Source organism: Salmo salar, chromosome 03, assembly GCF_965601325.2.
Source record: "Salmo salar chromosome 03, fSalSal1, whole genome shotgun sequence".
NCBI classification, from domain to species: domain Eukaryota; kingdom Metazoa; phylum Chordata; class Actinopteri; order Salmoniformes; family Salmonidae; genus Salmo; species Salmo salar.
The window spans coordinates 49168384-49180655 of NC_138293.1; the positions used below are offsets into that span (position 1 = coordinate 49168384).

Here is a 12272-nt window from a genome sequence, read left to right on the forward strand (position 1 = left end):
TTCCCATCTCCCTCACTAGCTTTAAGCACCAGCTGTCAGAGCAGCTCACAGATCACTGCACCTGTACATAGCCCATCTGTAAATAGCCCATCCAATCAACCTCATCACCATACTGTATTTATTTATTTATCTTGCTCCTTTGCACCCCAGTATCTCAACTTGCACATTCATCTTCTACACATCCTACCATTCCAGTGTTTAATTGCTATATTGTAGTTACTTTGCCACCATGGCCTATTTATTGCCTTACCTCTCTTATCCTACCTCATTTGCACATGCTGTATATAGATTTTTCTACTGTATTATTGATTGTATGTTTGTTTATTCCATGTGTAACTCTGTGTTGTTGTATGTGTCGAAGTGCTTTGCTTTATCTTGGCCAGGTCGCAGTTGCAAATGTGAACTTGTTCTCAACTAGCCTACCTGGTTAAATAAAGGTGAAATAAATCAAATAAATAAATAAAAAGGTTAGGGCTGGGTCAGGGTTATGGTTAAGGTTAGGGTACCGGTTAAGTTTAGGGTTTAGGATAGGGACGTCCCACGGATCCTGATAGGACTGACCTATTGTGATGTCAAAAACCGCTTATCCACATCTCTCCCCACTAGAGAAACAAGAATAATACCATTAAAACCTAGTGGTCAAACAGGGAAATGGTTTCAATCATTTTTGCACCATTCATTTCTCCCATAGGCAATTGTAGAAACACTCAAAATAAGAGCTGTGTTTCCTGTAGGCTTAGCCTGGCGTGATGTTTTGATAACCATGTAAATCTTTCTCGGACAAGGTTGCATTGTAGAATAATAGTGAAGATGTCAAAACAATGAAATAACACATATGTAGTAACCAAAAAACTGTTAAACAAATCAAAATATATTTTATATTTGAGATTCTTTAAAGTAGCCACCCTTTGCCTTGATGACTGCTCAAATCAAATGTTATTTGTCACATACACATGGTTAGCAGATGTTAATGCGAGTGTAGCGAAATGCTTGTGCTTCTAGTTCCGACAGTGCAGTAATATCTAACAAGTAATCTAACAATTCCCCAACAACTATCTAATACACACAAATCTAAAGGGGTGAATGAGAATATGTACATGTAAGTATATGGATGAACGATGGCCGAGCGGCATAGGCAAGGTGCAATAGATGGCATAAAATACAGTATATACAGTACATGTGATATGAGTAATGCAAGAAATGTAAACATTATTAAAGTGGCATCATTTAGTGTGCATTGTATAAAGTGACTAGAGATCAATTTATTAAAGTGGCCAGTGATTGGATCTCAATGTAGGCAGTAGCCTCTCCGAGTTAGTGATTGCTGTTTAGCCTCTGTTGGCCTTGAGATAGAAGTTGTTTTTCAGTCAGCTTTGATGCACCCGTACTGACCTCGCCTTCTGGATGATAGCGGGGTGAACAGGCAGTGGCTCAGGTGGTTGTTGTCCTTGATGATCTTTTCGGCCTTCCTATGACATCGGGTGCTGTAGGTGTTATGGAGGGCAGGTAGTTTGCCCCCAGTGATAGGTTGTGCAGACCTCACCACCCTCTGGAGAGCCTTGCGGTTGAGGGCGGTGCAGTTGCCATACCAGACTGTGATACAGCCTGACAGGATGCTCTCGATTGTGCATCTGTAAAAGTTTGTCAGGGTTTGGGTGACAAGCAAAATTTCTTCAGCCTCCTGAGGTTGAAGAGGGGCTGTTGCGCCTTCTTTGCCACACTGTCTGTGTGAGTGGACCATTTCAGTTTGTCAGTGATGTGTATGCCGAGGAACTTAAAATGTTCCACCTTCTCCACTACTGTCCCATCGATGTGGATAGCTGGGTGCTCCCTCTGCTGTTTCCTGAAGTCCACGATCATCTCCTTTGTTTTGTTGACGTTGAGTGAGAGGTTGCTTTCCTGACACCACACTCCGAGTGCCCCCCCATCTCTTCCCTGTAGACTGTCTCGTCGTTGTTGGTAATCAAGCCCACTACTGTTGTGTCGTCTGCAATGATTGAGTTGGAGGCGTGCATGGCCACGCAGTCATGGGTGAATAAGGAGTACAGGAGGGGGCTGAGCACGCACCCTTGTGGGGCCCCAGTGTTGAGGATCAGCGAAGTGGAGATGTTGTTTCCTACCTTCACCACCTGGGGGCGGCCCGTCAGAAAGTCCAGGACCCAATTGCACAGGGCGGGGTTGAGACCCAGGGCCTCCAGCTTGATGATGAGCTTGGAGGGTACTATGGTGCTGAATGCTGAGCTGTAGTCAATGAACAGCATTCTTACATAGGTATTCCTTTTGTCCAGATGGGATAGGGCAGTGTGCAGTGTGATGGCAATTGCGTCGTCTGTGTACCTGTTGGGGCGGTATGTAAACTGAAGTGGGTCTAGGGTGGCTGGTAAGGTGGAGGTGATATGATCCTTGACTAGCCTCTCAAAGCACTTCCTGATGACAGAAGTGAGTGCTACGGGGTGGTAGTCATGTAGTTCAGTTATCTTTTCCTTCTTGGGTACAGGAACAATGGTAGCCATCTTGAAGCATGTGGGGACAACAGACTGGGATAGGGAGCGATTGAATATGTCCGTAAACACACCAGCCAGCAGGTCTGCGCATGCTCTGAGGACGCGGCTATGGATGCCGTGCGGGGGTTAAGCCTTGCGGGGGTTAACACGTTTAAATGTTTTACTCACGTCAGCCACGGAGAAGGAGAGAGCGGGGGGCGCAGTCCTTGTTAGGGGGCCGCGACGGTGGCACTGTATTATCCTCAAAGCGGGCAAAGAAGGTGTTTAGTTTGTCTGGAAGTGTGACGTCGGTGTCTGTGATGTGGCTGGAGTTGTTTTTGTAGTCCGTGATTTCCTGTTGACCCTGCCACATACGTCTCGTGTCTGAGCTGTTGAATTGCGACTCCACCTTGTCCCTGTACTGGCATTTCACTTGTTGGATTGCCTTGCGGAGGGAATAGCTACACTGTTTATATTCAGACATATTCCCAGACCTCTATCCATGGTTAAATGCGCTTTCAGTTTTGCGCAAATGACGCCATCCATCCACGGTTTTTGGTTAGGGTAGGTTTTAATAGTCACAGTGGGTACAACATCTCCAATGCACTTCTTTATAAACATACTTACCGAGTCAGCATATGTCGACGTTGTTCTCTGATGCTGACCGGAACAGCTTTGCACACTCTTGGTATTCTCTCTACCAGCTTCATTTATTTTTTATTTATTTTTTAACCTCTATGGGACCGGCGGGACGAAGTCGTCCCACCTACGTAACATCCACTGCCAGCCTGTGGCGCGATTTTCAAAATCTTCAAAATCCTATTACTTCAATTTCTCAAACATATGACTATTTTACAGCCATTTAACCTCTATGGGACCGGCGGGACGAATTCGTCCCACCTACGTAACATCCACTGCCAGCCTGTGGCGCGATTTTCAAAATCTTCAAAATCCTATTACTTCAATTTCTCAAACATATGACTATTTTACAGCCATTTAAAGATAAGACTCTCGTTAATCTAACCACACTGTCCGATTTCAAAAAGGCTTTACAACGAAAGCAAAACATTAGATTATGTCAGCAGAGTACCAAGCCAGAAATAATCAGACACCCATTTTTCAAGCCAGCATATAATGTCACCAAAACCCAGAAGACAGCTAAATGCAGCACTCACCTTTGATGATCTTCATCAGATGACAACCCTAGGACATTATGTTATACAATACATGCATGTTTTGTTCAATCAAGTTCATATTTATATCAAAAACCAGCTTTTTACATTAGCATGTGACGTTCAGAACTAGCATACCCCCCGCAAACTTACGGGGAATTCGCTAACATTTTACTAAATTACTCACGATAAACGTTCACAAAAAGCATAACAATTATTTTAAGAATTATAGATACAGACCTCCTCTATGCACTCGATATGTCCGATTTTAAAATAGCTTTTTGGTGAAAGCACATTTTGCAATATTCTAAGTACATAGCCCAGGCATCACGGGCTCGCTATTTAGACACCCGGCAAGTTTAGCACTCACCATAATCATATTTACTATTATAAAAATGTCATTACCTTTTGTTGTCTTCGTCAGAATGCACACCCAGGACGTCTACTTCAATAACAAATGTTGGTTTGGTCCAAAATAATCCATCGTTATATCCGAATAGCGGCGTTTTGTTCGTGCGTTCCAGACGCTATCCGAAATAGTAAAGAAGTGTCGCGCGCTTGGCGCAATTCCTGACAATAAAATTCAAAGTATTCCATTGCCGTACGTCGAAGCATGTCAACCGCTGTTTAAAATCAATTTTTACGTCATTTTTCTCGTAGAAAAGCGATAATATTCCGACAGGGAATCTCCTTTTCGGCAAACAGAGGAAAAAATCACAAAGGCGGGGGCGGTCGGGGTCACGCGCATAAGCTAGTGTCTCTTGATGGGCCACTTGAGAAAGGCGATAATGTGTTTCAGCCTGGGGCTGGAATGACGACATTCTCTTTTTTCCCGGGCTATGAGAGCCTATGGAAGACGTGGGAAGTGTCACGTTAGAGCAGAGATCCTTAGTAAATGATAGAGATGGCAAAGAAGTTCCAGAAATGGTCAGACAGGCCACTTCCTGTAAAGGAATCTCTCAGGTTTTGACCTGCCATTTGAGTTCTGTTATACTCACAGACACCATTCAAACAGTTTTAGAAAATTTAGGGTGTTTTCTATCCATATGTAATAAGTATATGCATATTCTAGTTACTGAGTAGGAGTGGTAACCAGATTAAATCGGGTATGTTTTTTATCCAGCCGTGTCAATGCTGCCCCCTAGCCCTAACAGGTTAACCTTTATTTATACAGGTTTTTCTCATTGAGGTAACATCTCTTTTTCAAGAGAGACCTGGTCCAATAGCAGCCGGGGGAACAAAGTTTCATACATAAACTAACACAATATTAAAAAAAACTATAGACACACGTACAACAATTACATATGACGTAAAAAAATGTTTTGTTAAAAAACAGCTGTGCTAAAGACAATTACACTCTTCTATGATATATACATCGATCAAGTGTTTAAACTCCACCAACGAAACTAGATCATCAAATTTTAAAATGTTCAGGAGAGAATTCCAGGACTGAGTAACTAAAACTATTTCTACCATGACCTGTTCTAATTCTTAGTACTGTTAAAAGCAAATGAGAATGGGATCGTAATTTATATTTATTTACCGACCTGATTAAAAAAGAACAGAGATAAAATAGCATTTTACCCAATATGGCCTTATAAATCAGTGAATACCAGTGTTTAAGCCTACGCAAGGTCAATGATGACCAGCCAAGAGCGCTGTAGAGATCACAATGATGTGTTAGACGTTTCTGATTTGTAATGAACCTGAGGGCTGCATGATACACTGAATCAAGTGCTCTCAGGGTAGTGGTCGAGGCCTGTATATACACTACCATTCAAAAGTTTGGGGTCTCTTAGAAATGTCCTTGTTTTTGAAAGAAAAGCACATTTTTTGTCTAACACCAAATTGATCAGAAATACAGTGTAGACATTGTTAATGTTGTAAATGACTATTGTAGCTAGAAACGGCTGATTTTTTATGGATATCTTACATACACTCAATTAGTATTTGGTAGCATTGCCTTTAAATTGTTTAATTAAAAAAAAAAAATCTTTATTTAACCAGGTAGGCCAGTTGAGAAAAAGTTCTTCTTTACAACTGCGACCTGGCCAAGATAAAGCAAAGCAGTTCGACACAAACAACAACACAGAGTTACACATAAACAAACATACAGTCAACAACACAAAATAAAATAAAAATCTATGTACAGTGTGTGCAAATGTAGAAGAGTAGGCAGTAAATATGCCATAGAGGTGAAAATAATTACAATTCAGCATTAATACTGGAGTGATAGATGTGCAGATGATGATGTGCAAGTAGAGATACTGGGGTGCAAAAGAGCAAGAGGGTAAGTAATAATATGGAGATGAGGTATTCGGGTGTGATATTTACAGATTGGCTGTGTACAGGTACAGTGATCGGTAAGCTGCTCAGACAGCTGATGCTTAAAATTAGAGAGGGAGATATAAGACTCCAGCTTCAGAGATTTTTGAAATTCGTTCCAGTCATTGGCAGCAGAGAACTGGAAGGGAAGGCGGCCAAAGTAAGTGTTGGCTTTGAGGATGACCAGTGCAATATACCTGCTGGAGCGCCTACGGGTGGGTGTTGCTATGGTGACTAGTGAGCTGAGATAAGGTGGGGCTTTACCTAGCAAAGACTTATAGATGACCTGGAGCCAGTGGGTTTGGCGACGGATATGTAGTGAGGGCCATCCAACGAGAGCATACAGGTCGCAGTGGTGGGTAGTATATGGGGCTTTGGGTATAAAATGGATGGCACTTTGATAGACTACATCCAGTTTGCTGAGTAGAGTGTAGGGGGCTATTTTGTAAATGACATCGCCAAAGTCAAGGATCGGTGGGATAGTCAGTTTTACGAGGGTATGTTTGGCGGCATGAGTCAAACTTGGGTCAAACGTTTCGGGTAGCCTTCCACAAGCGTCCCACAATAAGTTGGGTGAATTTTGGTCCATTCTTCCTGACAGAGCTGGTGTAACTGAGTCAGGTTTCTAAGCCTCCTTGCTCGCACACACTTTTTCAGTTCTGCCCACAAATTTTCTATGGAATTGAGGTCAGGGCTTTGTGTTGGCCACTCAATACTTTGACATTGTTGTCCTTAAGCCATTTTGCAACAACTTTGGAAGTATGCTTGGGGTCATTGTCCATTTGGAAGACCCATTTGCGACCAAGCTTTAACTTCCTGACTGATGTCTTGAGATGTTGCTTCAATATATCCACATAATTTTTCTCCGTCATGATGCAATCTATTTTGTGAAGTGCACCAGTCCCTCCTGCAGCAAAGCACACCCACAACATGATGCTGCCACCCCCGTGCTTCACGGTTGGGATGGTGTTCTTCGGCTTGCAAGCCTCCCAGTTTTTCCTCCAAACATAACAATGGTCGTTATGGCCAAACACTTCTATTTTTGTTTCATCAGACAAGAGGACATTTCTCCAAAAAGTATGATCTTTGTCCCCATGTGCAGTTGCAAACCGTAGTATGGCTTTTTATGGTGGTTTTGGAGCAGTGGCTTCTTCCTTGCTCAGAGGCCTATCAGGTTATGTCGATATAGGACTCGTTTTACTGTGGATGTAGATACTTTTGTACCTGTTTCCTCCAGCATCTTCACAAGGTCCTTTGCTGTTGTTCTGGGATTGATTTGCACTTTTCGCACTAAAGTGCGTTCATCTCTAGGAGACAGAATGCGTCTCCTTCCTGAGCTGTGTGACGGCTGCGTGGTCCCATGGTGTTTATACTTGCGTACTATTGTTTGTACAGATGAACGTGGTACCTTCAGGCGCTTGGAAATTAATCCCAAGGATGAACCAGCCTTGGAGGTCTACAATATATTTTCTGAGGTCTTGGCGGATTTCTTTTGGTTTTCCCATGATGTCAAGCAAAGAGGCACTGAGTTTGAAGGTAGGCCTTGAAATACATCCACAGGTACACCTCCAAATGACTCAAATTATGTCAATTAGCCTATCAGTAGCTTCTAAAGCCATTACATCATTTTCTGGAATTTTCCAAGGTGTTTAAAGGGACAGTCAACTTAGTGTATGTAAACTTCTGACCCACTGGAATTGTGATACAGTATATTATAAGTGAAATAATCTGTCTGTAAACAATTGTTGGAAAAAGTACTTGTGTTATGCACAAAGTAGATGTCCTAAATGAATTTGCCAAAACTATAGTTTGTTAACAAGAAATTTGTGGAGTTGTTGAAATACAAGTTTTAATGACTCCAACCTAAGTGTATGCAAACTTCCGACTTCAACTGTACACAGCCTTCCATTTCTTTCACAAAAACGCAGTGTTCCTTATTTCTTAGCTCACATTGCATGAATGGTCTTTAAATCTCCTAGTGAGAGATTTGGGTTTAAACCATTTCCTAAATCCCACAGTTGAAAAGCTAAGCTATGGAACCAGAACTAAACAGAACTATACAACTTGTGTGGGATTTGGTTTCTCAGGATAAGCCTTTTCAGAGACCTGCCTGAACTGGTCCCACACATTACCTGTGGTATTATATGGTGGGAGAAGGCCACACATTACCTGTGATAGCATGGTGGGAGAAGGCCACACATTACCTGTGATATTATATGGTGGGAGAAGGCCACACATTACCTGTGGTATTATATGGTGGGAGAAGGCCACACATTACCTGTGGTAGCGTGGTGGGAGAAGGCCACACATTACCTGTGGTATTATATGGTGGGAGAAGGCCACACGTTACCTGTGGTATTATATGGTGGGAGAAGGCCACACATTACCTGTGGTATTATATGGTGGGAGAAGGCCACACATTATCTGTGATAGCGTGGTGGGAGAAGGCCATACATTACCTGTGGTATTATATGGTGGGAGAAGGCCACACATTACCTGTGGTATTATATGGTGGGAGAAGGCCACACCTTACCTGTGGCATTATATGGTGGGAGAAGTCCACACATTACCTGTGGTATTATCTGGTGGGAGAAGGCCACACATTACCTGTGATAGCATGGTGGGAGAAGTCCACACATAACCTGTGGTATTATATGGTGGGAGAAGGCCACACATTACCTGTGATAGCATGGTGGGAGAAGGCCACACATTACCTGTGATAGCGTGGTGGGAGAAGGCCACACATTACCTGTGGTATTATATGGTGGGAGAAGGCCACACATTACCTGTGATAGTGTGGTGGGAGAAGGCCACACATTACCTGTGATATTATATCGTGGGAGAAGGCCACACATTACCTGTGATAGTGTGGTGGGAGAAGGCCACACATTACCTGTGGTATTATGTGGTGGGAGAAGTCCACACATTACCTGTGGTATTATAAGGTGGGAGAAGTCCACACATTACCTGTGGTATTATATGGTGGGAGAAGGCCACACATTACCTGTGGTATTATATGGTGGGAGAAGGCCACACATTACCTGTGGTATTATATGGTGGGAGAAGGCCACACATTACCTGTGATGGCGTGGTGGGAGAAGGCTTCTACATAGGTCAGGTAGTTGTGTGGACAGTGTTTCTTTAGCCACTTGCAGACGTCCTGTTGGGTCCACAGCACCACTGGTTTGGACAGACTGGACAGCATAGGGCTGGTGTGGTACACAGTGAAGGCTTCTCCTGGATGCAGCTGAAACACACAGAGTATGGGGGTTACAGTGTGTGTGTGTGTGTGTGTGTGTGTGTATACAGTATATGTTTACATTGTGTGAGAGACCATGGAAGGAACATTATTTCTGGTGACTGAGTGATTGTGAACATTATTTCTGGTGACTGAGTGGTTGTGAACATTATTTCTGGTGACTGAGTGATTGTGAACATTATTTCTGGTGACTGAGTGATTGTGAACATTATTTCTGGTGACTGAGTGGTTGTGAACATTATTTCTGGTGACTGAGTGATTGTGAACATTATTTCCGGTGACTGAGTGATTGTGAACATTATTTCTGGTGACTGAGTGGTTGTGAACATTATTTCTGGTGACTGAGTGGTTGTGAACATTATTTCTGGTGACTGAGTGGTTGTGAACATTATTTCTGGTGACTGAGTGGTTGTGAACATTATTTCTGGTGACTGAGTGATTGTGAACATTATTTCTGGTGACTGAGTGGTTGTGAACATTATTTCTGGTGACTGAGTGTGAGTCCTATGTATTATCTTTGACCCAGGTCAGCTGCCTTAGTGCTCCGAGCAGTGTGATGGCTGTGGGCCCTGCTGTGTGAGATATGACAGTGTCTGTCACCTCTTCCCCCCTTCTTAACACTGTTCAGATAGCTGTGACATTGCTGTCGACCCTGCTTCTGCACACACACACACACACACACACACACACACACACACACACACACACACACACACACACACACACACACACACACACACACACACACATCGCTAGTCCTTTATTCAGCTGGCATAATTACAAAGTTTAACATGTCCATTCATAAGGCCATTGACCGTTAATAAGGTCAGACCAGAGCATCTCTCTGATGGATTCATGGATTATATTCATACATGCCTCCCATTAATCCAGCCTGTGATTGGCCCAGTGGTTGAAGCAAGGCAATCGGCTAACATCCTTTATTTCCATAAATCTGTCATACAAACAGAGTTTTAAAAAGGCTCTCCACCATCACTCAATTTGATATTGCCAAATACAGGTATCTGCCAAAATAAAGGAAACACCAACATAAAGTGTCTTAGTAGGTCGTTGGGACACCACAAGTCAGAACAGCTTCAATGCGCCTTGGTATAGAATCTACAAGTGTCTGGTGGTGGAAAACGCTGTCTCAGGCGCTGCTCCAGAATCTCCCATAGGTGTTCAATTGGTTTGAGATCTGTTGATTGAGACCATTCAGTCACAACTCGGGCCCTGTGGATGGGGCCATTGTCATCCTATGTGGGCATAGCCATGGTAGCCAAAATAATGGCTAAAATAATGGCCTGCCCAGCATTTTTATACATGACCCTTAGCATGATGGGATGTTATTTGCTTGTACACACACACACACACACACACACACACACACACACACACACACACACACACACACACACACACACACACACACACACACACACACACACACACACACACACACACACACACACAGTGTGTTTCAGCTGCATCCAGGAGAAGCCTTCACTGTGTACCACACCAGCCCTATGCTGTCCAGTATCCTTCCCTCCTGCTCTTCTCTCCACTCCTCTTATACCATGACCATCCATCAGGCTTTATCTCCTCTCTTATCTTTTGTCTCTCTGCCTGTCTCTAACCTTCCTTCCCTACTCTGGGTTTATAGCCATTCATCAAGCTGCGTCTCCCCTCAGCCAGCTCTGTGCTGTAAACACTCACCCTTAACTCCTAGATACCTACTTCTAAAACCACAGAACCTCTCATTCATTACACCAGAAAGAGAGGAGGGGGAGGTGTGTGTGAAGGGGTGGGATCTCAACCATGTAAAAGCCATATTTGACTGTTTATCCCAGTCAGAGGATAGAGAGGGGAAGCGCTGGTGTAATGAGTGCGCTGAGAGTCGGGAAGCAAGTACAGGGAGTGAGTGTTTTAATAAATAAACACGAAACAAACGCACCAACATGAAACAGTCAATAACACCTGAGGAAAGAACCAAGGGGAGTGACAGATATAGGGCTCCTTGTTTTATTGATGGTATTGTGCCTGGTCCATGAGTATTGGTAGCAATTGTAGAATACTAATGGAATGTTAATGTGTGATCTTAAGTCATTCTATCAAACAATAATCAGTTCTTTCTATATCTTTCTTTGTCATCTCACCCTCTTTTGCCATGCCTATTTCTTTTCCTAGATGTGTTCCCTTGTTCCCCTTGTTCCTGTATTAATATCTATTCCCATCTTTCTCCCCTGTCCTCACTCTTTTCTCTCTGGACTATATTACTTCCCCTGTTCCTATCCTTCAACCACCTCTCCTTCCTGCCTTTCCTTTTCATTTTGTTCTCTAATGTCTTTCACCTCCTCTATTCCCCATCAAGTCCATTACTGTCCCTCTCCTCTGACTCTCCTTGTCCTCTCCCCCTCCCTCCATCTTGTCATCCCTCTCTTCTCTTCTCCCCTCCATATCCATTCCTGCACCTTTTTTCCTCTCCTCTCATTTCCTCTCTTTTCCTCTCAGCAGCTCGACCTTGAGTTCTGAGTTTCTAGCGGTCTGTCTGATTGTCTGGTGTATGTATGAGAGAAAGAGAAAGTTTGTGTCTTTGCCACTGCAGGTCTTTCTGTGTGTGTGTCCTCTGTCCTCCAGTGGCGCTGAATCAGTAGAACAGACTCAGAGGATTCCAGGGCTCCCTCCACCTCCACCAATAAGATATTCAGCCTCCTCCCTAGAGCCTGCTAGTCCCGCGCCCTCTGCACCTCAGTAGACACACTCCCCTACCCCCTGACACACACACACACACACACCCTCATTTATCAAAAGGGCTCAGCCAATTAGCAGAGGAAAGCCCTGGAGGCGTGTGTGTGAGTGTGTGTGAGTGTTACAAAGCAGGGTAGACAGCAATGTCACAGCTTTCTTAACACTGTTACCACTCTCTCCCAATTCCCCTCCTCCCTCTGCAACCCATCTCTTGCCCTTTTGCCTCTGGCTATCACTCTGTCGGTCTTCTTCTTTCACTCTCTCTTCACACTCCCTTCCCTTTGCCTA

The 12272-nt window shown here is 43.6% G+C and overlaps 1 protein-coding gene across 2 annotated transcripts in view; it reads right to left on the reverse strand.

The window, feature by feature from the left end:
* LOC106600622 (sterile alpha motif domain-containing protein 10) overlaps positions 1–12272 on the reverse strand; it is a 230348-nt gene that overhangs the window by 133332 nt on the left and 84744 nt on the right. For both annotated transcript variants that reach the window (XM_014192113.3, XM_014192112.2), the window contains exon 3: positions 9059–9227. In XM_014192113.3, the coding sequence (XP_014047588.2) occupies positions 9059–9227 (169 nt within the window). The remainder of the gene's footprint in view (positions 1–9058; positions 9228–12272) is intronic.